General features: G+C 50.8%; 2 protein-coding genes across 11 annotated transcripts in view; one reads left to right on the top strand and one right to left on the bottom strand.

Moving 5' to 3' along the window:
* Position 1: 1 nt before the first annotated feature.
* Positions 2-26,573, bottom strand: part of NLE1 (notchless homolog 1) — an 86,607-nt gene continuing 60,035 nt past the window's right edge. Inside the window, exons 1-13 of one of the 7 annotated variants that reach the window (XM_082373964.1) lie at positions 8,533-8,652; positions 8,253-8,396; positions 7,023-7,240; positions 6,341-6,441; positions 5,444-5,520; positions 5,169-5,266; positions 4,635-4,827; positions 4,022-4,157; positions 3,830-3,876; positions 2,765-2,967; positions 1,070-1,229; positions 893-963; positions 2-345 (exon numbers count right to left, since the gene is read on the bottom strand). In XM_082373964.1, coding sequence (XP_082230090.1) covers positions 333-345; positions 893-963; positions 1,070-1,229; positions 2,765-2,967; positions 3,830-3,876; positions 4,022-4,157; positions 4,635-4,827; positions 5,169-5,266; positions 5,444-5,520; positions 6,341-6,441; positions 7,023-7,240; positions 8,253-8,396; positions 8,533-8,550 — 1,479 coding nt within the window. In that variant the 5' untranslated portion in view covers positions 8,551-8,652 and the 3' untranslated portion in view covers positions 2-332. Of the gene's footprint in view, positions 346-368; positions 708-892; positions 964-1,069; positions 1,230-2,764; positions 2,968-3,829; positions 3,877-4,021; positions 4,158-4,634; positions 4,828-5,168; positions 5,267-5,443; positions 5,524-6,340; positions 6,442-7,022; positions 7,241-8,252; positions 8,397-8,532; positions 8,660-26,573 lie in introns of those variants that run through there. The other 6 variants (XM_082373965.1, XM_082373970.1, XM_082373967.1 and 3 more) reach the window with 6 other exon arrangements.
* Positions 11,721-26,573, top strand: part of UNC45B (unc-45 myosin chaperone B) — a 28,940-nt gene continuing 14,087 nt past the window's right edge. The window contains exons 1-9 of one of the 4 annotated variants that reach the window (XM_082373939.1): positions 11,721-11,812; positions 12,579-12,746; positions 13,333-13,369; positions 14,571-14,746; positions 16,293-16,382; positions 19,070-19,237; positions 19,818-19,986; positions 23,144-23,314; positions 24,839-25,010. In XM_082373939.1, coding sequence (XP_082230065.1) covers positions 12,579-12,746; positions 13,333-13,369; positions 14,571-14,746; positions 16,293-16,382; positions 19,070-19,237; positions 19,818-19,986; positions 23,144-23,314; positions 24,839-25,010 — 1,151 coding nt within the window. In that variant the 5' untranslated portion in view covers positions 11,721-11,812. Of the gene's footprint in view, positions 11,813-11,887; positions 12,060-12,106; positions 12,129-12,578; positions 12,747-13,332; positions 13,370-14,570; positions 14,747-16,292; positions 16,383-19,069; positions 19,238-19,817; positions 19,987-23,143; positions 23,315-24,838; positions 25,011-26,573 lie in introns of those variants that run through there. The other 3 variants (XM_082373941.1, XM_082373938.1, XM_082373940.1) reach the window with 3 other exon arrangements.

The following is a 26,573-nucleotide window of genomic DNA, read 5'->3' as shown; positions in this document are numbered from 1 at the left end:
ACAAAATATAAGTTATTTATTTGGTCACAGAATCTGGGGTCTGACCCTAAATAGACGGCATTTAGAAAAGGAGGCAGGGGCAGCAGTAAGGGCCAGTCAACGCTCGGCCTCCCCCGTGCTGGCACCAGCGAGCTACCAAGTGATGGCCAAGGGCTGAGCTCAGTGATAACCTCCCGCGACCTTCGACCTCCTGCTCTGGGGAGGGACGCCACTGGGGTCTGTCCTAGGACGGCAGGCCACGCTCATTCTCAAGGTCATCACCCCGGCCTTTGGTCTCCATCCGGGCAGGCAGCTGGCAGAGGCTGAGTCCAGGTGGGGGTCCTTGGGATTTCTCATCTCCTCCATCTGTGGAGGGAGGGAGGGAGCAGGATGGGGATGCCACCTCGGGAGAGGGAGGCACCATACAATCCCAGGAGCCCACTAGGGGGAGAGCTTGTGGTCCCCCCTCGGTCTACTCCCCCCGCCCTGGCTACTGTCCCTGCTCCAGACACCCGAACTTAGGCCAGGCGCCCGCCACTGCCTCGGCCAGGACCTCATCCAGGGGCCTGGCCCCTGCGATGCCCACCACGGCTGTCCAATGACAAACAGTGGCAATCCTTTGCAAGTACACAACCCTCAGGTTCCAAAGTGTATTCACCTATCTTTGATCCTCCTGTCTCCTGGTAAGTCCCAGGAGACAGGTGAACCAAGCTCTCCACGACTGCACACTGAAAGGCAGAACAAAGATTTGAACTAGGTCACAGGACTCCAAGATCCAGCGTGCTAAGAACTACCACCTCACGCTGGAGGCTACCGTCTCGGGACGGTGTGGGCACCTGGAGAGCCCTTGGAACTCTACACCACAGGGGACGGTCACAAAGGGCAGGAGAGCCGCCACCTCCCCCAAACTCACATCCGGAGGCATTTGTCCTTTCCACCACTTGCCACTCTCTGGCCATCTGGACTCCAGTCGACAGCGTATACCTGAAGGGAGGAAGGGGAGGGGGACGGTGGCACGGTGAGGAGGGTGCGGGAGGAGGGCCAGGCCTCAATTCCCCCTCAACCACTTGCCCACGAGGGTCGGCCATACCTCATCCGCGTGGCCTGGCAGGTCTGTGACCAGCTTCTGGGCCTTCACATCCCACACCTTCAGTGTGCTGTCACTGCTGCCACTGACCAAGAGCCGGCTGTCGGCCGACCACGCAATCTGGTACACGGCAGCCACATGGCCACGCAGGGAGGCCAGGTACCTGGGCCGGGGGAAGGAAGACGAGGATGGATATGAGATCTTCAAACACGCCTGAAGGGTCCTCTATGCCCACAGCGGTGGTTCTCAACCTTGGCTGCGTGTCAGGATTACCTGGGAACTTTTACAAAATCTCACTGTCTGGTCCCCACCCCAGACCAATTTAATCTTTTCCGGTCATTACGATGTTGTAAAACTTCTCCAAATGAGTTGCTTCTAGAATGCTTCTTGCCAGGCCTCCATACCTGCTCAACTTTGCAAGCCTCGGAATCCAATGCAGCCGTCTGCTTAGCCCATCCGCACGACCCCACCCTCCCCCAACCACCCCGACAGGAGCCTGCTGACAGGTGGCATGGAGAAACAGTGGGCCAGGCCCACCTGGAACCTGGTCGGGACAGACTGGCTGTGTCTGCTGGTGCAAGTCGTTGGGCCTCTCTGAGACTCAGTTTCCTTATCTTAAAAAGAAACCGGGGCTTCCCTGGTGGTGCAGTGGTTAACAATCTGCCTGCCAATGCAGGGGACACGGGTTCGAGCCCTGGTCTGGGAAGATCCCACATGACACGGAGCAACTAAGCCCACGCGCCACAACTACTGAGCCTGAGCTGTAGAGCCTGCGAGCCACAACTACTGAGCCCACGCGCCACAATTACTGAAGCCCGCGCGCCTAGAGCCCGTGCTCCGCAACAAGAGAAGCCACCGCGATGAGAGGCCCGCGCACTGCAACCAAGAGTAGCCCCCGCTCGCCACAACTAGAGAAAGCCTGCGTGCAGCAACAAAGACCCAACGCAGCCAAAAAGGAAACAAAAGAAACTGAATGATCTATTTCACAGGGCTGTGGTGTGAAAATACACGGAGACTGACACATAGGTGCCCCTTCGGCCTCAACAAGGGCTTCCTTGCTCCTTTTCTCGCCCATGCCTCTGCCTCTCCTCCTAACTAACTGCCAGGGCACTGTGCCTCGTCACACCAGTGCTTCTCAGACTTGAAAGGTGACCTTAAAGTGCAGGTCATCTGATCCCCAAGGTCTGGGATGGGGCCCAAGGTTCTGCATTTCCATCAAGCTCCCAGGTGATGCACTGCCTCACTTTGAGGAGGGCCAGATAAAGACTGGACCACAAACCTACACTTGTGCTGCATCCCCGGCCCTTGGCCAGCATTTTTTTTTTTTTTTTGGCCATGCCGTACGGCTTCCAGGATCTTAGTTCCCCGACCAGGGACCGAATCCCTGGCAGTGAGAGCACAGAATCCTAACCACTGGACCGCCAGGGAATTCCCTTGGCCAGCTTTAAGATCATTTCTCTCCCTAGATATGAAAGAAACTAGCATTTTCAGCGCCCACTGAGTGATGGTGCTAAACAGACCACCTCATTTAATCCTTGTAACAAAGCAGAGAGGTAGGGGGTCTGCACATTCAGAAGAGGAAACAAGAGGCTCAGAAAATCCAAACACTTGCCAGGGCCACACAGCTGGGAAGCGGCAGAGCCAAGCTCGTTCCGGAGGAAGAGCGTCGCTCCTCCCCTCCCCACGCCCGCCACTCACTTGCCCGTCCTGCCATCCCACAGCTTGATGGACTTGTCAAAGGAGGCGCTGGCGATGATGCGCGAGTCCGCAGAGAAGAGCACCTGGTTGATGAGGGCCTGGTGCCCCGTCATCCGTGCCAGGGGCTTCTTGTCCTCCGCCGGGGACCACAGGAACAGGGTGAAGTCGTCTGAGCCAGACACCAGCCTCTCTGGGCCCTGGCCCTGGGGAGGCACAAAGCACACATGGTCTCAGAGAGGAGAGCCCGACCTCGGCAGCGAACACACCACTGACTGCTCAACACCAGCACGGGGTCCAGGACTGGAGAAAGGAGGCTGGTTACTTCCCCCGAAGGGAAACTTCACGCACACGGGACGGGACCATTTCTCTGACGTATAATTACGTGAAGAAGCAAGGTACAGAGTGGTGTGTTAAAAAGGGGAAGGATTTTACATGTGGGCTTGTATACGCGTGTGTATCTGTGTTGTGTGTAGTGTACACGTACACGTGTATGTGTATATATGACGTCTGTGGAAGGAGACACGAGACACAGGTAGCACTGGATGCTTCCAGAAAGCATGGATGAAGGTGCAACAGAGATGAGAGACTTTCCACCATCTAAAACGGCCCCTACTGCTTTGTGTTCTTTGCATTTAAAAAAATTTTTTAAATTTTTTTGGCCACGCCATGCAGCATGCAGGATCTTAGTTCCCCGACCAGGGATCGAACCCCGGGCCCTTGGCAGTGAGAGCGCCGAGTCCTAACCACTGGACCACCAGGGAACTCCCCTTTTTGTTTTCTTTGAACTTTAGACCATGTGAATGTGTTACTGAAACTACATAAAATTTAAAAAGAGAGGTACCTGAGGATTGCAAATAAACAGATAAGCAAACAAAACAAAATGAAATAAAATGATCCCCAGCACATTATGGTTTTTAGGATTGTAAACTAGGATTATCAGGAACAACTTTCCGGAAAAGGTACGGTCTGAGCTGGGGCTAGGAGGGAGAAGGGCCTGAGCGTCTGCAGTATCTTGGGGACGAGGAGAAGAAGTGTGTAGAGCTGGCGGTGCTGGCAGATACTCACCCGCACGAGATTGTAGCGGCTCAGAGCTCTCTCTTTTAACTCCTGCACTGTGTCCAGGTATCGAAGGAGAGAAGGAACAAGGCTGATGAGAAAATCCAACACAAAGAGCAAGTACCCTCCCCAGCCTAGGTCCGCCTCTCGTATGTTAAGCTTGAGAACTGGCTCCTTCCCTTCCTCCTCCCGCTCACTCACAGGACCCTCGGAGGTCCTGGGCGTTAACTGAGGCCTCGGCTGGGTCAAAGGCCCCCGTGCGCAGGGCGTAGTCGGTGCTCAGGGCCATGGTGTTCACCCAGTGGCCATGGCCTTGCAGAGTCCGGCACAGCACGCCCTAGGGCGAAGGGAGGCAGGTCAGACACACACAGAGCACCCCACCCCGGGAACGCGCACCCCCAGATCAGCCCCAGAAGATGGGCACTGTGGGACTCCGAAGCAGGGCCCTCATTCACTGTGATCTGAATCAAATCACCCCTCTGGGCTCAAGTCTCTCCTCATTTGTAAAATAAGGGTACCAGCCCAGAGCACTGTTTCTGGAAATATGTTTCACAGAAGGGAAATGTCACAAAAAAGGGCTCTAGTCAAAAAAGTTTGGGATACGGCAGGTTCGAGAAACCTAAATAGGCTTCCTCCAGCAGGAAATTTCCAGAGCCTGACCATGCTAAGGGGTCCTGGAACCTCCGCTATAACGCAGCACCAAACCATAGGACCCCCGTTCCCGAAGCACTTCCCCAACCACCCAGGAAACAGTGGTCAACCTCCCTGGACCAAGATTTCCCCAGGCTGGTTCCGGGCCTCTCCCAGCTCTTACATCATGAGCCCTCCAGACTTTGATGGTGCGGTCCTGGGAGGCGGAGTAGAGAAGCCGGTCCCCTCCCCACCGGAGACAGGTGACTGACTGCGTGTGCCCAGTGAGGATGCGCTCACAGCGGCCCACAGCCGTGTCCCAGACCCGCACGCTGCCGTCCTTGGAGCTGCTGGCCACGTAGCGGCACTCGGGGTTGCTGGAAAGAAAGGGAGACGTGCCCTCACTTCTGACCTGGCAACGCCTGTCTTCCGATCCCCAGCGCGAAGACCAGGGATAATGTCTCGACAGCTTCCTGAACCCAAGATCTGGCTGCGCTGCAAGGTGGCTCTCAGGCCCCGTGATGAGCACCACCGCCCTCCCCCCGCCCCGCCCGCGCAACACAGGTGCAGAAGACCTTCCCCACTGCCTGCCATGCTGTCACTGCCGGTCAGACTGTCTACCTTGTCCCCTCACATAAGACTCCTCTGCACCAAGCAGGGGAGGGCTACGGCTTTGAAGCCCTGGCTCCTCATTCACCCAGCTGTCAGTGTCACTCACGCATGGAGGGGCTCCCAGCTCAGGGCTGTGATCCACTTGCTGTGGCCGGCAAGGGTCCTGCCCACTTGCTTCCCTGTGCTTGGGTCCCATAGGAGAATCTGAAGGACAGCAGCTCATCGAAAATAACCCTCCCCACCCTTCCCCTGGTCCCACCAAGGGTCCCCCGGCCATCGCCCCCACTCATCCCTCCCAGAAGACCCCAGAACCTGATTCTGACCCATCTCGCAGGAAGGGAGCCCCAGAATCCCTGCCTAATTACCCTGACCCCCATCTACCTGGCCATTCTTGCAGCCTGAAGCCAGCTTCTTGCCGTCTGGGGACCAGGATATGCTAAGGACCCAGTGTCTGTGTCCTAAGAAAGCAATGGGGGAGAAAGGGGGACACCTGTCTTTATCCCCGTTGCCTAGCAATGCTTGGCACGCTGCAGAAACTCCTTAGCTAGCTGCTGAATAAATGGACGATCGAACAGAAGAGATGAGGCTTCCTAGGCAAAGGGAGAATCCTTCCCGAGTGCTAGGGCCGCGCATCTCGCCTCACAGATAACACTGCCACTTTCTAGTAGTTCCTCATGTGCTACGTGATACAAAGTTCTTTCACACACATCAGTCCTACAATTCTCATGATAGCTCTAGAGCATGGGGCAAAGCAAGAAGTATCATCCCCATTCTCCAGATGAGAAAACCGAAGCTTAGAAAGGAAGCAAGGCCTACCTAACAAGGTCACCCAGCTAGTGTGAGGTCCCCAGGCCAGCAGCATCAGCAATGCCTGGGAACTTGAAACGCAAATTTCAGGTCACACCCCAGACCTAAGGAGACAAAATTCTGGGGGTGGGACCCAGAAATCTATATTTTAACAAGCCCTCCAGGTGATTCTGATGCACGTTCAAGTTTGAGAACCACTAGGGCAGAGACTGGATTTAAGCCTGGTTCTCCTTGCTACCAGGCAGTTAGCCCCTGCCCACAGCCCCACGCTGACTCTTCCGTCCAGTCTCTGCTTGTTTGTAAGTGGCTGGCGGGGCTCAAGGGTAAGGTCTCTACCTAGGAACAGGCAGCCACTAACTGGATGTCAAGGGGCTGGAATGTGCTCTGGGCCTCCTCAGGAACTAAAGAGCTGAGTGAATCAGCCCCCCGCCACTGCGTTAAAACCCCTTAAGTGGGTAAGTGGGTACTGACCCTGGCACGTGAAATGTGGTGTCTCAGTGCTGAGATCCCAGAAGCGCACAGTAGTGTCTCCAGAGCCACTGGCCAGGTACCTGGGGAAGAAGAGAGGCCACCTGACCTCTGCAGTGAGGACAAGGGGTGGGGCCCACCGGAAACACTGCACATGTACATTCCTGCTGCCTAGTCAATCATCTTCTGGGAACAGAATCTGGGACTGGAATTTTCTCTTCTGAGAAGGAGAAATATAACACCGATGCCATCTGGGAGAAGACCCCAGGAGGCCATTTCTCTCCTTGTCCTTTCTAAAAGGAATGGCCACAGTCATAACCAGATTTAAAGCTTCTTATTATCCTCATAGGATTGTGAGAAGCAAATAAACCCTATTTCTCAGGTGAACAACTATCTCAGAGAGAGGTTAAATGATTTGCCCAGGTCACATGGCTAAGAAGGGACAGAGGTGAGCTTGCAGCTCAGATCTCCTGAGGTCAAGTCCAGGAAGGGCTCTTCCAAGGCAGGTATCCTTGACCTTCAGGGACCAAACTCCACCGGGGAAGTCCCTTACTTGCAACCTGAGCCCAGAGCTTGGGTCTATGGTAGGCAGCTGGAGGCCCCATTGAGCATAACTTGGGGGTCCCCCCACCCCCGCCAGCAGCTGCACCCACTCTCTCCTCCATGACTCTGCAGCTGTCCTTACTTTCCTGTAGGGCTGAAGGCCACAGAAATGACTGCCTCGCTGTGACCCTCCAAGGAGCTGGTGCAGCGGGTCACAGCACGAACCCTGAAGATAGCCTGTGGCTGGTAGACGATGTCAAGGACCTTCTCTGTCTCGACCGCCTGTGACTCCAGCGTCCTCCCCAGGGAGGAGGTGATCTCGGCATCATGGACATAGAAAGCCAGTGGCAGGGGATCCTCCTGGAGGACAACAGCAAAGAGAACCCCCCCACCCCCATCAAAGGATGGGCAAGGCCGCCTCCACCAGGGACCCCCACCCTCCGTGAGCTGTGAGCAGGCAACGCTTCCTACTTTTCAAGCCACCCTGCTTGGGTTACCCCCATCATTCCCCATTCAGCAGGAACTTTTTAATCCTTGAAGAGTGACTGCAAGACACTTACACACCACTTCAAAATCCTTTATCTGAATCTCACAACCACCCTGGGAAGTAGGCATTAATACTGACAGATGAAAAAAACTGAGGCTCAGAGCAACTAAGTGATTAGCGCAACGTCCTATTGCTGATGCCTAATTCAGTTTCTTCAGAAAGAAAACTAAAGTCCAGCATTAGGGTTAGTATATAGCATTATGCAGCGTTTTCTAAACCACCAGACCATGCTGCATAATGTGTAAGAAGCATCCAAGAAGCTGACTGAAAAAAGGCAGACTCTCTGCTTCACCCCAGGGTCTGGTGTAGCAAGTCTTGGGTGGGGTCCAGGTATTGCATTTTTAAACAGCCTCCCACCCCTCAACAGAGGGCAGCATTCTGATAAACACCGGCTTAGGAGAGCATGAGTTTTGAATCTGACACTTGGCTTCCAACTCCCAATCTACCACCTACTGCGCAGCGCCATACAAATAATTGAATGATCCCAGGCAACACTGTAAAATGGGGATATTAATGACAATGGGAATATAATGAGGAGCTGTGACAAGGAATCACTGTTACGATGCACCCAATGCTTTCAAAACGCGGTCTCTCTCCGCAGGTGAACTCCCGATGGTGGGCGCGTAAAGCGCTCTCACACTGATCACATCTTCCGACCCTCCCCAAGGCAGACGGCACCGCCGGGTTGTTATCACCCCTGTGGGAGAGTGGTGGGGATGTACCCGAGACCTTCGGTCTCCTGATCCCCTGCGTCCCCAACCAGGGCAGCGCCGCCCGCCCCGCGCCCGGCGGAGAAGACGCTGGGCCGCCGGGCCCGCCGCTCACCTGGGCCAGCAGCGCGTTGCACACGAGCTGCAGCTTGTCCGGGGTGATGTCCACGGGCACGTCGAACGGGGAGCCCAGCAGCTGCCCGCCTTCATCCTGGAACTGCACTAGCAGTCGCTGCACGTCGCGCGTCGCCGCCTCATCCTGTGCGGACAAGCGCGGCGGGCGTCATGCACGCCGCCCGGACCGAAGGGCCCCCACTTCCGCCTCCCTCCGGCCTCGGGGACCCCGGCCCGAGCGCCCAGCCGCGGCGCCCCCGCCCCCACTCAGGCCCACCCACCGCCGCCACCGCCGCCATCCTGCGTCCCCACGTGGAGGTGAGAACTCCGGCGGGACGGAGCGCCACCCCCGTGGTCCAGCGGTGCTGCAATCCGCCACATCGCCCTCTGGTGTTGCGGAGGGGAAGTGTCGCGCCGCGCCGCGCCTGGTCTCAAATAAATGGATCAAATAAATTAATAATACTTGATGCGTACAGAAGCAAAAAATTCCTACAGTTTTCAACAGTGTAGAGCAATAACAATAATAATAATGATAATGATAACGATAGCAATGTATCAGGCATTGTTCTAAGTGCTTTACATACGTAACTCATTTAATCCTCACAACTCTTTTCACCCCATGTTACAGATGAGGAACTAAAGCAGAGTCGGACCAGGAGCGCTCTTACCGGAAACCTGGGATCTTCCTGTCAGCTCCTCTCTCTCTCTCTCTCTCTCTTTCTCGCTCTCTCGCTCTCTCTCCCCCCTGCATCCAGGGAGTCTCAGGCTCTGCCAGTGCTGCCTCATGAGCCTATATAGAATCTCTTCTCTCCATCTCCACTGCCACACTCCGCTCTGAGTCACCGTGGTCCCTGCAATAGCCTCTTCACTTGCCTCCCTGTCTCTACCCTGCCTCCTCCTGTGCGTTCTCCACACAGCAACCAGAGTGACGTTTCAAACCAAAAAATCTCGTCTGTTACTTTCTGTCCTAAAACCCTACAATGGCTCCCATTACAGGCAGGAAAAAATCAGACTCCTTATAATGGTCCACTCAGCCTTACCTCTCCAGCCACTCCTCTCACTTTAAGATCAAATCTTTCTGGCTATTTCTTAGTTCTTCCAAGTGCTTTTGCCCATGCTGTTTTCTGGAACTGGTACAGACTTGTGCACACACACCCCCAATTCATACGTTGAAGCCCTAACCCCCAGTGTGACTGTATGTGGAGATAGACTCTATAAGGATGTAATAAAGGTTACGTGAGGTCATAAAGATGGCATCCAAATTTGATAGGACTGGTGTCCTTATAAGAAGAGGAGAAACAACAGCTCTCGCGTGCTCTCCCCCGCCGCCCCACACCTCTCTCTGCTCTCACACAGAGAGGAGGCTGTGTGAATACACCGCAGAAGGTGGCTATCTACAAGCCAGGAAGTGAAGTTTCACCAGAAACCAACCCTAATGATGGAACCTTGATCTTAGGCTTCTAGCCTCCAGCATTGTGAGAATAAACATTTGTTGTTGTTGTTTAGGCCACCCAGTTGTGGTATTTTGCTGTGGCAGCCTGAGCTGATGAATACATACTGGAACAGTTCCTCATTCTTCAGGTCTTGCCTTAAATATCCATTCAATCATTTAACAAAGGTCTCTGTCAGACACTGTTCTAGGAGCTCTATGTACATTAACTCATTCAATCATTTACTCAGGGAAACCTTCTCTGAAACAATGTCATGTTTCCTCATTTCAAAACACCTTGGTATTCTTCAGAAATCACAGATCCATGGAAGTCTTTCATCCATTCATTCAACAAATATTATTGAGCACCTACTACATACCACTCACTGTTGCAGACACTTGGGATATGTAAGTGAACAAAATAGACACAAATCCTTACCCCCATGAATGTTCTCTGCTTCCATAATCATTCACAGTTTCTGGCACATAGCAAATGCTTAAGAAATGCTTGTGGAATGAATTACCGAATCAGGATTTGAATCTAGGGTCCCTTGGATCTCTCTCTGCCAATGGCAGGATCCTTTACCATATTATGTCACTGCTACAGAGAGCCGCCCACAAAGGGGCCCGGGGTTGGGGACACCATGAGGGCAGGGAATTCACCCATCCATTCATTCGTTTATTCAGTCAACAAACATATAATCAAGGCTGGATCTCGTGTCCAGCAGAGCAGTAGAACTTGTCCAAAGTCACAGAGCTGTGTTTTCAAGGTCACAGAGCTAAGAGCAGAATCCAGTGTGAGTGATCCCACCTATGCTTTTTCTCCTGCAGTATCTTTCTCAGTTTGAAGATATAGGGGAGAGGATGACAGAATGGTAGTAAGTGAAGCAAAGCATCAGCACAAAGACTTCATTCATTCATTCATTTAGGAACATGCATTGGGCACTGATTCTTCCAGGCTCTGTGCCAGGGGAAATCAAACTGCATGAGATGCTATCCTTGCCCTCTGGGAGGGTGCCCACAGCCCAGGCTCAGAGACACAGAAATGCGGGAGAATTCTGAATCCAAGTAGGGACAACCTCATAAATTTCTCTTAGGAACCCTCAGTCGGATGAGGAGAAACAATTCCTGCCCCAGGGGAGACCCTCTCTGGTGACGAATACATAGTTGTTTTTTTCTTAATTAAAAAATTTTAATTTAATTAAAATTTTAACATCGAGGTATAGTTGATTTACAATATTATATAAGTTTCAGGTGCACAACATAGTGATTCACAGTTTTGGGGGGTTTTTTTGTTTTTGTTTTTTGGCCGCGTGGAGTCACATGCAGGATCTTAGTTCCCTGAACAGGGATCAAACCCGTGCCCCCTGCAGTGGGAGCGCGGAGTCTTAACCCCTGGACTGCCAGGGAAGTCCCTGATTCACAGTTTTTAGTGAATACATAGCTCTTGTCCCAGGAAGACCCCCTTCTGATGAGGGGGACTCCGCAAGTCCCAGTCAGTTAGGGGGCACAGTCCTTGGTCTTAGGGAATTCCCAGGTTGCCCCAGCTCTTGCTGTGGGAGAAGATTTCAGTCTGGTGGGGGATGAACAGAGCCCATCCTCTGGGAGCTCCCAGTCTGATGGGAGAGAGAGGCTGAATATAGCCACTCCATACAGACGCGGAGGAACCACAGAAGAGGTGCAGAGTGGAACAAACAAACATCCCACTTCCACTAAAGTGAGATAGCAAGCCCATGGGTCTTTCTGAAAAGCAAGGACATTTTCAACAGGTGGAAGGGGTAGGGGAGTTGTGGCCAAGGGGAAGAGGGGAAGGAACATTCCTCCTTCTTCCCTCCTCCCTCCAGAAGGGCATTTCTGGATGTCTCCAGTTGGTCTGGGACCTGGGCAGCTGCTCTGTGTGTCCAAGTCTGCCAGCCCCTCAGCTGTCACTCTGCTCCCAAAATAGCAGTGGTGGGGGGAAGGGGAAAGGAGGTCGTTTATCTGGGATGGAGTTGGACAAGCGGCATTAGAGCCGTGCCGAGGGAGGGAGGGTGCGCTGGGGGGTTCCCGTCCCTCTGGATCTTTCTCTCACTCTTTGGGGTATGAGAGCCTGAGCCCCCAGGACCGGCCCTGAGCGGGGTGCTGGGGCAGAGGTTAGTCAGAACCTCCACGTGGTAATGACTGTCCAGTCTGGGGAGGGGGAGGGCCCTGAGTATCAGTGACAGACTCCAGGGGCACCTGCCCCTGTGGCTAAATATGGTCTGGAGCCACCAGCAGGGCTGATAAAGTCTCCTGGGTAGGGGCTAGGAGGGGCAGACTGACGCTGGCTGGCTGGGGGTTCACACGCACGGGAGCTGCACCCGGGGGAGGACAGACCGAGAACATTGTCCTCGTGAGAACGTGAGCTGGCCTGGAGCGCTCCTTGGACTGGGGAGGGAGAAGGGGGACCCAGAAATTTTAAGGCCTGCGGTGAGAATTCAGGCCCTTGGTGTGTCTAGCTGGGAGGGAGAGAGAGGGAGGAACAGGGAATTTTTTTTTTTAATTTTATATTGGAGTATAGTTAGTTAACAATGTTGCCTTAGCTTCAGGTGTACAGCAAAGTGATTCAGTTCTGCATATACATGTATCTATTCTTTTTTAAATTCTTTTCCCATTTAGGTTGTTACATAATATTGAGCAGAGTTCCCTAGGAACAGGGTCTCCGAGACCCCTCTCAACTCGGGCCACGCTCCGAGCAAATGCTGTGATGTCCTTCTGGGCAAAGGATTCGCGGGTGCTCGGGGTGGGTCCGTTGCAGGCTGCATCCTCACCTCGCATCCTGGTGGATGGGGCACCTGGGGCTCCAGACCTCAGGCCAGGAACCCAGCCCCGGGTCTGGAGGGAGGGGCTGGCCAGACGGCGCTCCCCCTGTCCCCACAGATGGCCGAGGCAGAAGCAGCGCAGCTGAAGGAGGAGGGGAACCGGCATTTCCAGCTCCAGGACTACAAGGCCGCAGCAAAGAGCTATAGCCAAGCCCTGAAGCTGACCAAGGATAAGGCCCTCCTGGCCACACTCTATCGGAACCTGGCAGCCTGTGGCCTGAAAACGGTCTGGGATGAAGAGGGGCAGGGAGCTGAGGGCCAGGGCTAGGATGCAGGGGTGGGGAGGCAGCCCCCTCCTCCTGACAGGCACGCCTATCCTCCCAGCCCTCTCAGTGGACCCCTCAGGTTGGAGAAGGGCGCCTCCCACTGCTTTCTGGTACCCATTGCCTGACCCACTCCTCTGGGAGACAGAAATTCATCCATGGAGATAGTTCTCATCCCACGGGAAGCAGCCTCATGGGAAGTGGCGTCATGACAGGGGCTTTTTATAGGTTATTTCGTGGCATTTTAACCACAGACCGTGAGGTCGCTGCTGCTTCCGTGCCCATATCGCAGATAACAAACTCAAGACTCAGAGGAGGGCTCAATAACTTCCCCAAGATCTCCAGGTAGTTAGTAGCAGAGCTGGGTTCAAACCCGAGTTTGCCTGATGCCAAAGCTCGTCCACTTTTCCATGCCCAGTGAGGGGCGCTCCCCTGGCCTCTGACGGTGGCAGCTGCCAGCGAGCCCTCTCTCCTCGCCTCGGGGACCCTCTCTGGCTGTCACTGTGTCGGGCCCACATTAACCAAGTTTCCTCCTTCCCCATTTCTCAGGAGAGCTATGCTCAGGCGGCTTCAGATGCCTCGAGAGGTGAGCCCCCCTCACTCGGACTTGCCCTCCTTCCCTCCCCTTCTGCATCCCTGTTTAGTCTAAGAGGCTCTCGACACTCGCAGGAATGACCGACTGTATAAACGCCATCCTGGGCATTGTAGGTGGGGCTTCAGATGTACCATCCTTACGTGAAAGGAGAGCTCCAGAAAAGCCATCCCTAAGTCACGTTTTTACATGTTAAATATGCTGGGGCAGCTTCTTTGCTTATAAGGTTGCTTCCAGAAATCCTTTTGTCATGGTAAGGACACAGCCAGTTTGTTGGAAGTTTGAATATGTTCATGGGGTGGCGGCGGGAGAGGGCTGGTTCCCAGAGCCAGGGCATCAGCCTGGTCCACTCTGTGGGGACCGGGCTTCCTGAGGGGAAGACGGAGGCACTATTTCATTCCACAGACACTAGGAGGAATAAACATACGTAAATGCTGGCCATGGAGTGCCTCAAGTTCTGAGAGAACTTAGACTTAACAGCACGATCAAAATGGGAACACTTCTCCTGGCTGCATTTTTAGGGCTATAATACGCGGAATGAAGGGGATTCTCCTCTGCAGAGGTCTGTGTTGGGGTTTGATTTGGTCACTTTTTTTTAGGAGAAACAGAGATAGTCTGGAGTGAGTTCAGAAGGGAGGGACCCAGCTGGAAAGGGGACTGGAAACACGTCCTGTGAAGAGCAGGGAAGTGGCAATATTTAGCTCAGAGAAGGAACTCCCAGGTGGGACAGGGAGCTGCCTTCAAATACCTAAAAGGCTGTCACGAGGAAGAAGGATTGGATTTCATCTCGCGTGTTCCAGGGCTAGACTCAAGACAAAAGGGCAAAGTTACAGGAAGATATGTTTCAGGTGGGAGGAGGGAAGGGCTCTCTGAAGGAGCTGTCTGCCTTGAGAAGGAAGGAGCTCCCGGACGGCTGGAGGTATGCAAGCACCAGCTGGATGAGCCTTTGGCAGGGATCACTGAGCCGAGACTGGAGAGTCAGGAATTAGACAAGATGACCCTTAAGCTCCCTTCCAACCCTGAGACTGTAATTCTTACCGCCTCCCTAACAAAGGGGAGCCTTGGGCCAGATAGTCTACAAGGATGCATACTCTCCAAGGAGGGCACAGAAGCCCTGCAGTTGGGGGCAGCGGCGGGGGAGGGGAAGGTGGTCTGTAGCCCGGCCCCCTGAGGCCTTGCCTGTTCCCCTTGCTAGCCATCGACATCAACTCCTCGGACATCAAGGCTCTGTATCGGCGAAGCCAGGCACTGGAGCACCTGGGGGAGTTGGCCCAGGCCTTCAAGGATGTGCAATGCTGTGCCACCCTGGAGCCACAGAACCCGAACTTCCAGGAGACACTGAGGAGGCTCAACGCCAGCATCCAGGAGAAGGTGAGCCGGGCCCCTGCACGTAAGCCTTGGCTACCTCCCCCCATTCCTAGTAGGGACCAGTTAGGGGAGCGGGACATCAGGCAGGGCTGGCCTACCTCCACACCCTTGGATGGAGTGGTCACGTGACACAGAACAGGCGGGCAGGGGCACCTGTCTGTGAGTGATCAGAGATGCCGTGATGCTTGTTCGAGGGCGCAAGCCAGCCAGGACTAGAACACCAGTCTTTTGAATTCCAGATGGAGGCTTTTTAAAAAATTGCAACTCAGTATGTCTGCACCATGATCTTCCTCTCTGGGAAGACAAAGGCAGCAGGAGAAACCTAGGAACTGGGGGAAGGGTATTGCTGGGGAATGGAGGACAGCCAGGAACCAGTAGGAACAGGGAATCTTTTCTAGGAAAATGGAGTGGGGTCGGGAGAACTTGGACCAGAGATGAGGAATCCTGCACCCTAGTACTGGCTTAGCTACCAATTTTCTGAGGGACCCCTTGGGGTGTTGCTTTCCCCACTGTAAGAGCGGGAAGGTAACTGATCACACAGCTCCTTGCTCCAAGACACAGTAACTTCTTTGTGCCTGGGGCAGCCCCATGGTGGGACCACGTCGTACTGTCCAGGGTGCAGACTCAAGGGCTGACAAAATACAGACTAAGGAGTGATGAAAATAGGTGGCACTGTAGACCAGCAGAAAAAAGCAGTGGGAGGTACAGAAGGAGCTGGCAAGATGGGGGATGATGGATTGGTTAGGTCACTTTATGAAAGCTTCAGAGCACTGGGGTTGGGAGAGTGAGGGATGAGACATTCAAAAATAACGGTTTTAATTTGCTTGAAAAGGTACTTAGAAACTGCTTCAGGTTTCCAATCCTGGAGATATATTTCCATTTTAGCCTATATATATTTTTTAAAATTTATTTTATTTATTTATTTTTGGCTGCGTTGGGTTTTCGTTGCTGCACGCGGGCTTTCTCTAGTTGCGGCGAGCAGGGGCTACTCTTCATTGCAGTGTGCGGGCTTCTCACTGTGGTGGCTTCTCTTGTTGAGGAGCACGGGCTCTAGATGCACGGGCTTCAGCAGTTGTGGCTCACGGGCTCTAGAGCGCAGGCTCAGTAGTTGTGGCGCACGGGCTTAGTTGCTCCGCGGCATGTAGGATCTTCCCGGACCAGGGCTTGACCCCGTGTCCCCTGCATTGGCAGGCGGATTCTTAACCACTGCGCCACCAGGGAAGCCCTTTAGCCCATATTAAAATGTCTAATAGCTAATTGTTTACTAGACTTCAAAACTAGGGTGATGATCCTTTGCCTTCCAAGACTTGTGAAGACCAAATGGGACGGCGAATGTAACTAGACTGTCAGCTTTGTGGGGCAAGGACTTGACTTTGTTCTCCATTCTATACAGTGTCTGACTCATAGTAGTTGTTCAGTAAATGTTTGTTGAATGAGTGAATGATGGAGGGAGACAGGAAGCTATTAATTGAGATGAACTTTATGTGGAGCCGCTGGAATGACGTGGACCCCTGCCTGCCTTCTTCCCCACTCCCTCCTCTCTCCTCAGCTCCGTGTGCAGTACTCCACAGACTCGAGGGTACAGAACATGTTTGAGATTCTCCTGGACAGAAACAGTGAAGCTGATAAGCTGGAGAAGGTGGGTGCTGGGCCGGCAGCGGGTGCTCTTGGGACCTGCCAGGTAACTGTACTTCCGCTGCAGACTCTGCTCCTGTGTCTGGGCGGTAAGGCAGCCAACAGGTTGCAGGCCAGGGAGGCGGCTCCTTGGAGAAAGTAAACAAAATTGATTCTGATATTTTAAACATTGCATTAAATACAAATTTATTAAAGGCATTGCATTTACAAATTTATTAAATTTATTTACATATTACATACAAATTTATTAAATTTATTAAATGCATTGCATTTATCTTGATTACAGAGGTTATTGGTGCCCCATAAATTTTGCACCCAAGGTGTCTTTCTTGCCTCACCCTACTTTTGGCCCTGAGAAACAATGACACATTAAAATAATGTTTTATTCCATTTCAAAACATTGCAACAAGTCATTCTGAAATATGAAAATCTTTATTCAGAATACCATCCTCTTAGCCAAATTTGCTGCATTTTTAAAATGTTTCTAGGGACTTCCCTAGTGGTCCAGTGGTTAAGACTACGCTCCCAACACAGGGTGCCCAGGTTCAATCCCTGGTCAGAGAACTAGATCCCACATGCGTGCTACAACTAAAAGAGTTCGCATGCCACAACTAAGGAGCGCATGTGCTGCAACTAATAAGCCGGTGAGCCCCAACTAAGGAACCCCCCTGCCGCAACTAAGACCCGGTGCAAACAAATAAATTAATTAATTAAATAAATTTAAAAAAATAAAATGTTTCTAGTCCTTCACAGGAAAAAAAAAAAAGAATATCTGAATATTTATAAGAACTTGGCAGACAATGCCTGGGGAATTTTTGTTAGTTTGATGGTCAGTAAGTTCATATAATATGCAGCTATCTTTTATAGCAAACTCTTATGAGGACTTGAGTTGTTATAGATAAAAGTGGTTCGAGAAGTACAAAGCCCTTGACTGACAGAGCGATGACGGTTCAGCTCATGTTTGCCTGGAATTCTCTAATCAGCCTCCCTACCTATTTGTCTACCTCCTCCTTTTCCTGCCTCATGAGTTCTTTGCCCAACCCCAGGGTCTCAGGTCCTGTTCAAGGCCTCCACTCCAGATCTGGGGCCTTTTAAGGAATTTTGATCCTCAGTTGGTTGCCTGTGGTTAAGGAGGGCCGCCTGTACTACGCCATTTTATATAAGGGACTTGAGCATCCATGGATTTTGTTATCTGCGGGGGTCCTGGAAAAAATCCCCTGCGGATACTGAGGGATGACTGTATATATATCCTCAAGGTGGAAGGCTTTAGGGTGGGAAGACACTTGAAAACCCAGCTCAACTGTCTATTTTTACAGACAGGAATCTGGGGCCCAGAGAGGTGCTATGACTTGCCCAAGGTCACACAGCTAGCATGTGGCAGAATCAGCACTCAAACCCAGGGCTTTCAAATCCCATCTTGTGCTCTCTGCCCACAACCTTCAACCTTCCTGAGAACCCCCTGCAACTTCAGATTTCCCTAAACAGGTAAACGAACAAACAATGCCAAAACCATATTCGAAGAACATTTTTAATGGAAAAATAATTTCCCATATGAAATCACTTCACTTCTGTTAGAAGATAAACTGAGACATATAAAAATTCTAAGAATTTATTTGAGCAAAATCTGTTTGAATTGGGCAGCGCGAAAACAGAAGTGGTTAGGGGTACTCCACCGACAGGAGCTAGGAAAAAGACTTTTATAGAAAAGAGGTGGAAGCAAAACAAGGGAATTATTTGATTGGCTATAGCTGAAGCAGTTGCATTATTTGGGAAAGGTTCGTTAGCTGTTTGTGATTGGTCATCCTTAAGGTTCGATTTCTTAACATTGAGGCAATACAGGGTTAGGTTTTGCTTTGTTTTGTGTTTTTTTAAATTGAAGTATAGTTGATTTGCAATGTTGTGTTAATTTCTGCTGTACAGCCAAGTGTGGTTTGGGTTTGCTTACTTAGTCGCTTAGGCATTGAAGCCACCTCCTTGTTTAATTAATTTAACATTTCCCTACCTTTTTAAAGTCCTTATCCACAAGCATATATACACAGGTTTATTTTACCATAAGTGCAATCAGAGTGAACCTGTGATTCTGTTTCTGCTTACCAATGTGTTTTCCAAGCTTCTTCTGAGTCTTTTCATTTATGACTTTAATGGCTGCAATATATTTCATCCAGTCGGTCTTTTTTTTTTTTTAAAGCTATTTTTAAATTTATTTATTTATTTATTTATGGCTGTGTTGGGTCTTCGTTTCTGTGCAAGGGCTTTCTCTAGTTGCGGCAAGTGGGGGCCGCTCTTCATCGCGGTGCGCGGGTCTCTCACTATCGCGGCCTCTCTTGTTGCAGAGCACAGGCTCCAGACGCGCAGGCTCAGTAGTTGTGGCTCACGGGCCTAGTTGCTCCGCGGCATGTGGGATCTTCCCAGACCAGGGCTCGAACCCGTGTCCCCTGCATTGGCAGGCAGATTCTCAACCACTGCGCCACCAGGGAAGCCCTATCCAGTTGGTCTTTCTTGCAAGTTACTCTGTTTCTTGTTTTGAATTATAATCTTGGGCTATGTTCCCACGAGTAGGATTATAGGGCAAAAGAATATAAAGACGTTTTGAAGACCTAGTCCTTGCAGCAGCCCCTGCACTTGGCTCCTGGCCAAGGCCTCTGCAGCCGGACTTCCCTCATGACCTTCATTGTTTCCTCCCCCCTTCAGGCGGCCAGAAACCTCATTGTCCTCAGCCGTGAGGAAGCAGGGGCCGAGAGGATCTTCCAGAACAACGGTGTGGCCCTGTTGCTGCAGCTTTTGGACACTAAGAGGCCTGAGCTGATGTTGGCTGCAATACGGACCCTGTCGGGCATGTGTAGTGGCCACCGAGCTAGGGTGAGGGCAGGGGCAGGGTTCGTGGCACGGAGGGCTGCCAGTCCGAGGACCTGGCGTTGCCCTGTGGGCAGGGCGTGGCTGGCATGGATAGACCCTGATACAGCGTCTAAAGCGTCTCCCCTCAACCTTGGTGGTATGGCCCCAGATTCAACAGAGATTGATCCTCTTATTTTTTCTTTGAGCTGGGAATGGGTCTGATTAACCAAAGATAAGTTTCTTGAAAGTGGTTTATGTGGAAGAGCTGAATGCAAAGGTTATGACAGTTTACAGTTTTTCATACTAACTCTTCAAAACCCAGTGTGCATTTTACCTCACAGCACATCTCAGTGTGAACTCGCTGCATTACACGTGTTCAATGCCTCCCCTGTGGCGAGTGGCTGCTGTATCGGATGGAGCAGCTCTACACCTCTGGAAAGGGGCATGGCTCGTGTCAAGGGCCTTCCCAGGCCACGGGTCCCATGAGGCATTGGCTGCCTGGTCTTCTGTCCCTACTGCACGGGGCAGCGATCACCCACTCCCTAACCTGCAGCTGGAAGGGAAGGGCGGCCAGCTGACTGTGCTCCTTGCTGGGGGCATCTAGGCCACAGCGATTCTCCACGCAGTCCGGATAGACCGAATCTGCAGCCTCATGGCCGTGGAGAATGAGGAGCTGCCTCTGACCGTCTGCAACCTGCTCCAGGCCATCATCGACGCTCTGTCTGGGGAGGACAAGCGAGAGCATCGAGGGACGGAAGAGGCCCTGGTTCTGGGTAGGAGACAGTTTTCAGCCTTGGTTCAAGGGGGTGGAGGCAAGGAAGTGTCAGTTACCACCTCAGACTGGGCGTTCTGTGCATGTGGAGGTGGCCTGGTTATATTTTTACATTTATTTTCTGATGATAAAAGTAACAGAGGCACAGCTGCATAATTTACAACAGCTAAAAGGTGAAAGCATCCCAAGTGTCCATCGACGGATGAACGGAGAAACAAAATGTGGTGTCCATCTATACAGTGGAGTATTGTTCGGCCTTAAAAAGGCAGGAAATTCTGACACATGCTACGACATGGAGAAACCTCGAGGACATTATGTTAAGTGAAATAAGCCAGTCACAACAAGACAAATACTGTATGATTCCATGTATATGTGATTTCTAAAACAGTCAAACTCATAGAAACAGAAAGTAGAATGATGGTTGCCAGGGGCGGGGGAGGAGGAAATAAGGAGTTGTTTGATGGGATAGAGTTTCAGTTTTGCAAGGTGAAAAAAGTTCTGTGGATGGATTGTGGTGCTGGTTGCACAACGGTGTTTATGTGCTTAATGCCACTGAACTGCATACTTTAAAATGGTTAAAATGGTAAATTTTATTATATGCATGTTTTACAACAATTTTTAAAAGTAACAGGGGCTTATGGAGAAATGTGGAAAATTTTAGAAATATGTAAAGATGAAAAAAATCCCAACAACCTGTAATCACCCCTCCAGATAACCACTACTATCACTGCCATGTGTATCCTTCCAGTCTTTTTTCTTTTTTCTATAAAGTATTTTATTTATTTTTTAATTAATTAATTAATTATTTTCTGGGCCTGCGTTGGGTCTTCATTGCTGCGCGAGGGCTTTCTCTAGTTGCTGCGAGCGGGGGCTACTCTTCATTGTGGTGCGCGGGCTTCTCATTGCGGTGGCTTCTCTTGCTGCGGAGCAGGGGCTCTAGGCGCACGGGCTTCAGTAGTTGTGGCTCACGGGCTCTAGAGTGCAGGCTCAGTAATTGTGGCTCACGGGCTTAGTTGCTCCGCAGCATGTGGGATCTTCCCGGACCAGGGCTCGAACCCGCGTCCCCTGCATTGGCAGGCGGATTCTTAACCACTGTGCCACCAGGGAAGTCCCCCTTCCAATCTTTCTTCTATCCATCCATATAAATATCTATTTAACAGAGTTGGGATTCAGCTATGGATATTTTTGTGTTTTTCTCCTTTCTGAGCATTATATTACTATTGCATACCGTTTAATATTCTTAAAGAGGATTCCTTTTTACTTGAATAATTATTAATTTAACATTTGTCTCATTCCTGCATATATGCATATACAAACTCAGGCTTCTTCCTGTATATCCAGGTCCTAGACATCATTTTAGAACTTCCTGCTCTGGCTGGGAAGGTCACAGAGGCAGGTTCACTCACAGAAAGCTTGATCTTAAATAATTTCATTACATGCCATTGTATGGATATATCATAACTCGTCAATCAGCTCTATATTGTTGGAGATTTAGATTGCCTTTAATTTCATACTTATAAAAAACACTTCAGTAGCCATTCTTAACATAAACCTATGTTTGCATTTGTAATTATTTTCTTGGAACAAATTCCTAGAAATGGGAGTACTAAGTCAAATGCTATGAACATAACTAAAGCTCTTTCACTACCTCACTTTCAAACTCCTTTTGAGAGGGTGCATCAATTTTTACTCTCACCAAGTGATGATAAGAGTTCCAGCCTCAAATCATTCTCACCAGATTCAAATACAATCATTCTTAAAGACATTTTCCTATTCAGTAGGTAATAATTATCTGTTTGAATTTTAAAAATTTATGAATTAGACATTATTTTTCCTTATCCTTATTAGCCATTTGGATTTCTTTGTCTTCAAATGGTTTGTTCATGTTGTTATCTATTTCCTCTGTTGGAGTAACAGTGTTTTTCTTATTGATTCCTAAGAGCTCTTTGTGTATTAGTAATTAACCAGCTTGGAGTCTTGAATTCTTGATGTGGTTCTGACTTACTATGGTAAGGATCCTTTTCTGCACTAGAATTATTGGAGGGTCCAATATGGCTTCACTCGGATGGCTGGTGGTTAACTGGAGATGCTGGCCAGGGTATCTTGGTTTTACTCCTTGTAGCCTCTCTGGTGGGCAGCTTGGGTTTCTATGTAACATGGTGGCTGCATTTTGAATGGACAGCCCCAATGTGTAAGTGCTTTTAAGCCTCTGAGTGTACCGTAAGGTCACATGAGCAATCCAGGGCCAGTGTGGGAGGGGACTCCCCAAGAGCATGAATACTGAGAGGTGTGGTTCATTGGGGGCCACAACCTCCTCCGGAGGGAGTGAGCTGTTGGACATCTCTGCTAAAGAATTCTTCCATATATTGATTTTAAATCTGTCTCCTTGTGGTCGCACTCACTTCTGGTCCCAGTTCTGCCCTGTGGAGCCTCACAGAATAAGTCTGTTATCTCACGCTCATGACATACTTTTATCTGAAGACAAGCCATCATGTACATTTGTGTCTTTCCTTCTCCAGTTAGATAGCCCTGTTCCTTCATCATTTATTTATATAACATGGCTTGGAGATCTTTCATTTTCTACCTGCCTGCCTGCTTGCCTTTGGGCTACAATCTAGAATGAGGACAAAAATCTTCAAGTTCCAGAGAGTTCAGACGGCAAAAGCAGGAGGAGGCATTTGCCTTTAAGATTCCCAGTGGGCAGGGAAGACCTGGCATCCCAGGCAAAGGCTTGAATTTCAGGCTCCCAGCATGTCTGAATCTGCGGGGAGTAAAATGTCTGTAAGGAGTGTAAATTTCCTTTCTGGAAAACATTTAATTAAATCAGTGTATTAAAAACTGCACGAAGCACCTCTGGATCCCTGCCCATCGTTGCCTGGGAGTGAAGAACTTTCTAAGAACCAGAACTGTCCAAGAATGGAATGGGCTGCCATAGAAGTCAGTGTTCAGAGTGGCTGGAGGACCCCTTGGGGGTGTTGTCTAGAGATCGCCCTCCCTTTTTTGGAGTGAGATACTATACTTTCCTGGGAAATTCCAAAATCTGGGAAGCAGTGGATTCAATATTTCCAGAGTCCTTCCAGAAGCCTCTGCCATCCCTGGTCCTATATACCTGAGACGCCCTGGTCATCTCTATTTACCCCTGTCCTCTCCTTCCTCAGACACCAAGAAGGACCGGAAGCAGATCACCAACCACCTGCTTGACATGCTGGTCAGTAAGAAGGTGTCTGGCCAGGGCAGGGATCAGGCCCTGAACCTGCTCAGTAAGAACGTCCCCAGGAAGGACCTCGCCATTCATGACAACTCACACACCATCTATGTAGTGGATAACGGTGAGGAGGTGGGAGGGTCTGGGGCTCATGCCAGCCTTTCCAGTGGGCACCAGGGTACCAGGCAACCAGCAGAAGGTGGAAGGGGTGCGGCTCTTGTCTGGGAGAAGTCTTCATTCCCAACTGAAAAGCCAGGAAAAGCCATTAGCATATTAGGATCCACCAGTGGGCTGGTGAAGGTGTAGGTCCAGGCTCTGAATTCAGGGCCTGAACACACCCACAACACACTCAAAAACATCTGGGCGGAGTTTCCTGACAAGCGAGGCAAGTGCCAAAAGAAAAACAAACAAGACTCCACCAACAAGGGGTAGCGTTCCTGAAGTCTCAGGATGGCAAAATACAGGCCTTCCAGAGGGAGAAACAGCACCAGTGTACATTATACAAAGTCCAGTAACAATGTTCCAAGAGATAGTCACTAAATATTTCAGCTCCAGGACATCACCCCTCTCCTAAATCACCTTATTCGATCGTTCAAGAATCATACCTGTGGCTTTATGATCTGCTGTGATAAATTCTCCCACAAGTATAATGACATATAGACCAGACCTTGTTCTAAAAGGTTCAAGTCAGCTTTTAGCAGCTTTACCATTATTCTCTTTTGATATAAAACTTCCCCTGTTTGGTTTTCACAGATCTCAGCAAAGTTCATGTGTAAGTGCTTAGACTTGAACAAATTACTCTAGTGCTTTAACCCTCCCCCTCTCAACACCCTCCCCCCCATCCCACTTCTGGTCCTCTCTGCATATATTACAAAGGCTGGGCATTGACAATCGACTTCTCTCTGCGCTAGGATTTAGGCCCAACCGCACGGTTTATGGGATGGGGGGGTGGGGAGCAATATCTGAAAACTGGGCTGAAGACTTGGGTAGGGGAGCCACCGGGATGTCAAGCCTGAAGTAAGTTTTTGGGTTCAGGGAGGGGCAGACGTGGACAAGGAGGAGGTCCAGAGTGTTCTAGCAGAAGAGAAATGAGATGCTCAAGGCGAGGGCAGAGCGGAAGGGAAGAGTAGGGGGTGAGGCTGGGGAGGTGGAGCCGGTGCATCTGATGAAGGCCTTTGAGAGCCAGGCTGGGGGCTTTGGGTTGGTTCATCAGGCCCCTTCCAATGACTCTCCAGCCCTCCCAGTGCTTTTGTGTGTGTGTTAAAATACACAGCACAAAATTTACTGCCAGGCACTTTTATTTTTACATTTTAAAAATTAATTTTTATTGGAATATAGTTGCTTTACAATGTTCTGTTAGTTTCTGCTGTACAGCAAAATGAATCGGCTATGCATATACATGCCAGGCACTTTTAATTCCCTGCCACATCCAGAGTTTCATGCCTCCCAGTGTTTACCTAGGATGTTCCCCCTCCCGTTTACCTGTCCCACCCAAGGTCTGACCAACTCCTAGCCACGTTGGATAAGCTACGTGCTGCCTAAAGGCGGGCCGCAGAGCTCTGGTGATAAAACAGGACTGAGCGAGAAGGAGCGTTTGTGAGGACAGAGCCCGGTAAGCATCTTACACTTGCTGCTGTCTGTCCTGCAGGCCTGAGGAAGATCCTGAAGGTAGTGGGGCAGGTTCCAGATCTGCCGTCCTGCTTGCCCCTGACTGACAACACCCGAATGCTGGCCTCCATCCTCATCAACAAGCTCTACGACGACCTGCGCTGTGACCCGGAGCGGGATAACTTCCGCAAGATCTGCGAGGAGTACATCACGTGAGTTTCCTGGAGGGTCGAGTAACCGAAAGTGTGGGACCGGTTGCTCTAAAGCCAGTAAAGAGGCAAGGCTGGTGGAAAGGAAAAGTTTGCTTTATTTTGGAGGCTGGAAACCTGGGGGTGGGAGGAGGGCAGATGCCTGTCCAAAGGCTGACTCCCCCCACCGCCCCACCAGACAATCAGGGGGCAAGAGCTTTCATAGACAGAGGGAGGCGGCTACAGGCAGAAACAGCACAGTCAGCTCTGACAGTCATCTTGAAATTAGTCATGCAGTGGTCAGATCAGTATCATCTTGATTGTTTTAGGTACAGTTAAGTCTTTAGTTCCAGGGTCAGTTTGTTCCCATTTCTTTGAGGCCAGTTCTCGGAATTGTGGCAACTTATGTCACGGCTACAGCCTGGTCATCATGTAGTTAACTTCTTCCGCCTGGTGGGGCTTTCAGTATCTATAAGACAGCTCACAGGATGTGGCTCAGAATATTATCTACAGCCCTTGAGGGGAACTAAAGGCCCTGGACTTCGCTTAATGACTATTTTTATTTGGTCTCCTTTGACTGCTTTCCTTTGTTTCTGCCTTTTCTCACTTCTCTGATTAAACTTGTTTGGCTAAAGGTTTTCCACAGACAAAAGGCAGGCTGAGGACATGGAGGGGGAAGGACCATAGGGTCCTGCTCCGTTTCCGTCGGGCTCTGTATTAGTCATTGATGGCTGCGTAACACATTACCCCCAAATTTAGCAGCTTAAAACAAGAAGTATCATGTGTCATCTCACAATAGGACAGCAGTTTGGCCGAGAGGCAGCTGGGTAGTTCTGGCTTTGGGGCTTACAAATGACAGTCACATGTTGGCCTGGGCTGCCGTCATCCAAAGGCTGGACTGGGGCTGGAAGATCTGCTTCCAAAATGGCGTGCTCAAGTGGCTGGCACGTTGCTGCTGGCTCTTGGTGGGAGGCCACGGTTCCTCCCCATGTGGATCTCTCCTCATGGTAGCTGGCTTTCCCCCTCCTTTATTCCAATGATCCTCATACTTGGAAACTATTCAGATTTCTGGGACCCCCCCGCCACCCCATGACCCAGTAGTCTGGGTTGTGGCTCAGGAAGCTGCATGTTTAAAAAGCACCAGGTGAGTCTCGGGAGGGTGAAGACCCTGCCTTCACTCTGCTTTCCTTTCTCAATTCCACGGGTTGGCAAACTTTTCCTGTAAAGGGCCAGAGAGTAAGTTTAGGTTTTGTGGGACACGTAGGTCTCTATCACAATTTTTTTTAAAAAAAAACCTTGAAAATGTAAAAACTGTTCTCAGCTTCCTGGATTTGGGTTCCAGCGAAGTTGGCTCCATCCTATAGCTTCTCCTGATCCCGACTTTGTGTCACTTAAAGCTCCTCGGGGCCTCTCCGGTCTTCTTCGACCTCAGCTTCAGCGTCCCGGTAACTATCTCCCAGCCAGTCCCCGTTTGAACGAGGCCCCCTCCTGGTCAGACTGTACATGCTGCCTCTGAGGTCACCTGACACTGAGTGGGTAGGGTCACCGCCTTCAACAAATGGTGCCTGAGGCTGCCAATCCCCTCCC

The sequence above is a fragment of the Balaenoptera borealis genome, assembly GCF_965194805.1.
Source record: "Balaenoptera borealis genome assembly, chromosome: 20".
Classification (NCBI taxonomy): domain Eukaryota; kingdom Metazoa; phylum Chordata; class Mammalia; order Artiodactyla; family Balaenopteridae; genus Balaenoptera; species Balaenoptera borealis.
This window is presented reverse-complemented; position numbering and strand designations above follow the sequence as displayed.